At 37.5% G+C, this 5,255-nt stretch overlaps 1 protein-coding gene across 1 annotated transcript; it reads right to left on the reverse strand.

Annotated features, from left to right (window-relative positions):
• Positions 1 to 1,639: 1,639 nt before the first annotated feature.
• Positions 1,640 to 2,657, reverse strand: LOC110786864 (ESCRT-related protein CHMP1B). The gene has a single exon (XM_021991442.2). The coding sequence runs from the start codon at positions 2,504 to 2,506 to the stop codon at positions 1,892 to 1,894; it is 615 nt and encodes a 204-aa protein (XP_021847134.1). The 5' UTR covers positions 2,507 to 2,657; the 3' UTR covers positions 1,640 to 1,891.
• Between the last annotated feature and the right edge of the window lie 2,598 nt (positions 2,658 to 5,255).

The raw sequence follows: 5,255 nt of genomic DNA on the forward strand, positions 1-5,255 counted from the left end.
TCTCATGTTACCTTCTCCTTCCATCCACCAAATAATTAAAGATGGCAGGGAGACAAACAAACAAAAAAGAACTGTAAAGAAAAACCACAAAATAAAAAAATAATAAGAAAAAGAAACGGTAGAACTTGAACCCAATATGTAAACCTTTACTATACCACATTAATCATAGCATTTAAGATTACCACAATTAGTAACAAATCAACAACGTAACAAAGGTGAACTAGTCAACTAGATCTCAGAGATTACCAGTATTTATTGCAAAAGGATTAGACCATTGAATCCTTAACTGGACCAAGACCATATCCACGAATAGATAGGAGTACTGAGAACTGACATAGAAGAAATGACCAAAAGGAGGAATAAGAGATTCCTCAAAAGTATCTTAGCAAACTCCGGAACCTATAAAATATTATTTTGGAAGGAAATCAATTTGACTATAATTGTTCATCAAGCACCTCAATTCCTGTTTGCTTTGTGCCATAGTTTTGTGACTTTTGTCTTTTTTCTTTTGAGGGAAAATTTCTTCTATCTTACGTCAAACTTTCCATTAAAACACAGGAAACCCCAGTTACAGACTTAAAGTTCACAGATCCAAATCCCAATACCATAAGATTTAAGATCCCCAAAAACTTCCAGATCTAATTTAGATAGAACAAGATATTTCCAGTAAATATCACTCACGAATCAAAACGCTAGAGCATTAGATGAATATGTCCAATACTACTCCAGCATATCGAGGACTTCAGCAGGGGGGACACTAGTCCAACATAACTCAATGGAATTTAGCATCAGAGACCATGGAAATCTATTTCAACAATTACATACATAAAGGGTATATAATTCACCCAACATTAAGACAGAGAATAAGATTATATACAGTCAGTCAACTACTAAGGAAAATATTCAGGTACCCGAAAACCTACACCTCTACAGTGACCTGAACGTATTATCATCAAGATCAGTTGTGTAAGGCGGGTTGTTTTAGTTGGAACCACCCACTGATTTTCAGGCATTTTGGGGTCAAATGTCAAAAAAAATATCTCCTGCTACAGGGTATAGGTTTCCTTAGAGAGACACCAACACCACCAATAAGCAACAGCCCTATACAAACCGAAAAATAAAATATCATACACACCATAATGCACCACCAATAAGCAATGCTGAATATGACCACTCAGGACAGCTGTATTGACTTATTTACAGGTTATTTGACGTTACTCCAGAAATCTATGGTAACTGGCATCTTCAATTGACCATAAACATGACCATTGTCAACTGTTTTGAAGTTTGGAGTTTCAAAGAAGAACATGACCAGTGTAATGGGATAGGACTAATTGACAATTTGACAAGTAAAATTTCATTAGCAAAACTAACTCAGCCTTACTCTGCAATATCCTATAATTTCCATGTACAGTTGTTACAATACAGAACACTTGCTCAATCAACCCTTGCTCAGTATACTGTTACAATGCAGAACACTTGCTCAATCAACCCTTGCTCAATATACTGTTACAATGCAGAACACTGCCTTTGGGCCTTACAAAACCATCACCCCCGCCAAAACACAAATACCCTTCAACAAAAGTTCAAGAAAGAGAAGCATATCCCAAGGTAACAACCCAAGACAGAAACAATGATATAGAAAAACATATACTTCGTATTAGTGATCTAAGTCAAATAATCGAACAAGCACCGAATTCCAATAGAAAAATACAATATAATACATGATAAGCCATCCAGCAACAAGTTCCACATGTATCCGAATCGAAAAGAAATCTTCATGATTAATAACAGATACTCATCAACCCTCGATATCACAAGGGTCGGTCACAAGTCAAACTCACAACCTATACAACTTTTTTAGTAAAAACATAACATTTTACCTTTCACTTCAACCTCTAGCCTTTAGCTCAGCAAGCCTCCTCGTGAGATCATCCTCGTCGACCTTCTCCGACGCCTTAGGAGCAGCAATAGCATGTCCAGCAGCCTGAGGCAATCCCACCGTAACCTCAAGACCATAATCATCCGCCACTTGCTGCATCAAACTATTAACCTCGGTCTCGGGTGTCGACAGTGAAGTGCTTCCAGCCATAGAACTCTCCATAAACTCAGCCTGGACCTCCATATTCACAAACTGCTTCTCGAAATTGTCCATTGTTTCCGACATCTTCTGCAAATTACCGGTATTCAAAGACGATTCAAGCGATTTCACAATCGATCCCATGTTTTTGCCAATGGACTGCATCTTCGCTTGCGTATCAAGGCGAGCGACGACAGCGTCAAGGCGAGAAGCGAGGCGCAAGTAATTCATCTGTTCAGTGCGCTTGCGAATTGCGTTTTCAGCGTAAATCCGAGCTCCATCCAAGTTTCCCTTTTCGATTGCTTTCTTGACTTTGAGTTTTTCGGATTTCTCCTCTTTCTCGCACTTTCGAGATTGGCGTTGGAGTGATTTGGAGGTAAATTTTAGCTCCATGATCTGGTTCATCAGCTTCTCGGTGTTACCCATCTTGAAGAAAGAGAAAATGTTGGCGAAAATCGGAAGTTAGGGTTAGGGTTTTGAGGACGATGAGTTTTGATTTGCAGAGAATTTGGGGAAGAACTGGAAAATGATTCGAAAAGTGAGGTAGCGTGGTCAATCAAAAAATAATATAACCGCGTCATTGGCCTCTTGCGTTCAGACTCTTACGGACTACGGAGTACTCCTAATAAAGGAAAGTTCCTTATCTTTAACTTATTGAGCATCGGTTCAGAAAGATGGCAAAAATATCGAAAATCATTGTTCGCGTCAAGGTAAAAGTGTTGAAGACTTAAATATCGTGCTGTATTTTAGGATGGAGAATAGTAATTGTTGTGATTGTAATAGTTATGTAGTTTTGTAAATGTGTATTATACAGATCTATTTTAGCATTGTAGATGTCATTATTAATGATATTGTTTTTCCCCGTCAGAAACTAGATTATTTGTTCATTTTAAGAAAAAACTATTACGTGTCAGAGGTAACTACAAAAGTATAAGTTTTATTTTTCGACGTATGTGTTAGTTATTATCTGCATTTACTGTGCGAAAGGATGATTTTTCCCTTTAAGTAGTCGTCTGGATTCCTTTATTTAATTAAGGAGTAAAATCCACCCACAACAAGTTCTACTAGAGGATAAATAAAGGCGATAATGTTTTATTTATTTGATTTTGACAGCAATCATGATTCTTGAGGCAAATTATCTCCCCTTGAAGCTTCACTAGCATACAATAGAAAAGCCAATTGAATCCCACCAATTGGCAAAATCTACCACATAAATCACAAAAACCCAACCACTGCCTTAAAAACTCGACCCACTATCTTGCTATCTACACCTCATGAACCCCATTTTTTTGTAAAAAAGCATGCAAATCTAAAATATTGGAGAAGAGAGAGCGTGTTTGGGTGTAGGAGTTAAATTTCATCAAGGTTGTCCACAAATTGTTCAAGGGTAATGTGGTGAAAGTGACAAAGGCGACGATTGGTGGTTGTGTAAGACGATTGGTGGTTGTGTAAGATGGTTAAGGGGGGGGGGGGGGGGAGAGAGAGAGAGAGAGAGAGAGAGAGAGGGCTTGAATTGAAGTTGCAGAAGAACCGATCGAAATTGAGAAAGGAGTTTTGGCCAAAAAGAAAAAGAAAAGGAAAGGGAGAGATTGTGTAATTATTGGAAGCATGGGCAGACCTATGTAGACCCGGTGGGGTCCATAGGGACCTGTCCCCCATTATTTTTGGAAAAAATTGTAAAATTGATATTGGGGTAATTAATTGCACTTAAAACAAGTAACTTATGTGTAATTTAACTTACATTAATTACAATGAAATATACTTGTAGCATAATGGTTGATTTACTACTATGTTACACATTACATCTAGGTTCGAATTGTTTTAGAAGGATATTAAATATGATTTTTTTTCCCTTTTTGCTTCATCTCTTTTTCTTTTTTACCTATGGTTCATCAATAAATCAACTTTTTCTGCAAAAATTTAAAACATGGCCCCAAACTCTCTCAAGGAGAGAGATACAACCCAATAAATGGGTATATATAACCCAATAAATGGGTAAAAAAGCTCTCCAGTAGGGAGAGAATGGAGTTTTTATTCCGAACATGAAATCAAAAGTTATGAAAAACAAGAAAAAGGGGGCTTAGGTTGGTGGTAGCCCCTACAAAATTAGGGATTTGAAAGAGGAAGAGAGAAAAGGGAGGATGGCGCTAGTACTCCGTAGTTAATTTTCCTGATGACTTAGAGAAGCTTATAATCTAATACTCCCTCCATTCCTTTTTGATCTTCATATTTGGAATTTGGGGTGGAAAATAAGACAATAGAATCTTGTAATGATTGGGTGTAAGAGTAATGATTGGGTGTAAGAGAAAGTAATAAATAAATGAAGGAAAGTAATAAAGAAAGGAAGGAGAGAGAAGATATTTTGTTTAAAGTAATAAAAAATCATAAAAGTGGGGTTGGGTGGGTGAATGGGGAAATGTGAATGAATAAATAAGGGATGATGGGAAAATTTATGGTAAAAAGTCATGTCCAAAAATAGAAACAGGAAGATCATTTAGGAATGACATTTATAGAAATAGGAAGATCAAAAAGGAATGGAGGGAGTAATTGTGAATTTTGGAAAGGTCGTGATTTGGGAATTTTGGGGTAACATTTGGTTAATGATAGTATTCAGGTTCACATTTGGAATGTACAGAGGTAACATATAAAAACTATGTTACTCCGACACTTTGCCCGGCGGTGGGTGTCGGTGTCGACACGACCCGACCTGCGACACGACACTCGACACGTGTCCGGGGAGGTGTCGACACCGGTGTCGGAAAAGGATCATAAAATCAAGTGTCGAATCCTTTTTCTTTAATGTAGATCTGAATTTGCACCGAACATATATTGGGATTTTGGTCTTGGTGAGGCGAATTGGCCGGAAAAAATGGTGGGTACATGCTGTGACCGGTGGTGAGGGTGAGGGGTGAGGAGAGAGATAACATGTGGTGAGGGTGAGGTCGTGAATCACAAGGGAGGAAGCTGAACGGCTGAATTAATAAAAAAAAGGTGGGCCTATGTACTTTAATTAAAACATTAATAGTTGTATAGTTGTCACTGTCACATGGAGCTGTTTTCAAGAATATCTTTTATTTAATCTTTTTAGTTTTTGACAGCTTTTACTTTTTGTTTTGTTTTTTTTTTATCCCATTTACCTTCCCTAGATAAAAAGTTTCACATTTCCTAGACCAAC

The sequence above is a fragment of the Spinacia oleracea genome, chromosome 1, assembly GCF_020520425.1.
Source record: "Spinacia oleracea cultivar Varoflay chromosome 1, BTI_SOV_V1, whole genome shotgun sequence".
Lineage (NCBI taxonomy): Eukaryota > Viridiplantae > Streptophyta > Magnoliopsida > Caryophyllales > Amaranthaceae > Spinacia > Spinacia oleracea.

What these genes read in the sequence shown, in the direction of transcription:
- LOC110786864 (XM_021991442.2), bottom strand. Translation starts at nt 2,506, where the DNA reads ATGGGTAACACCGAGAAGCTGATGAACCAGATCATGGAGCTAAAATTT.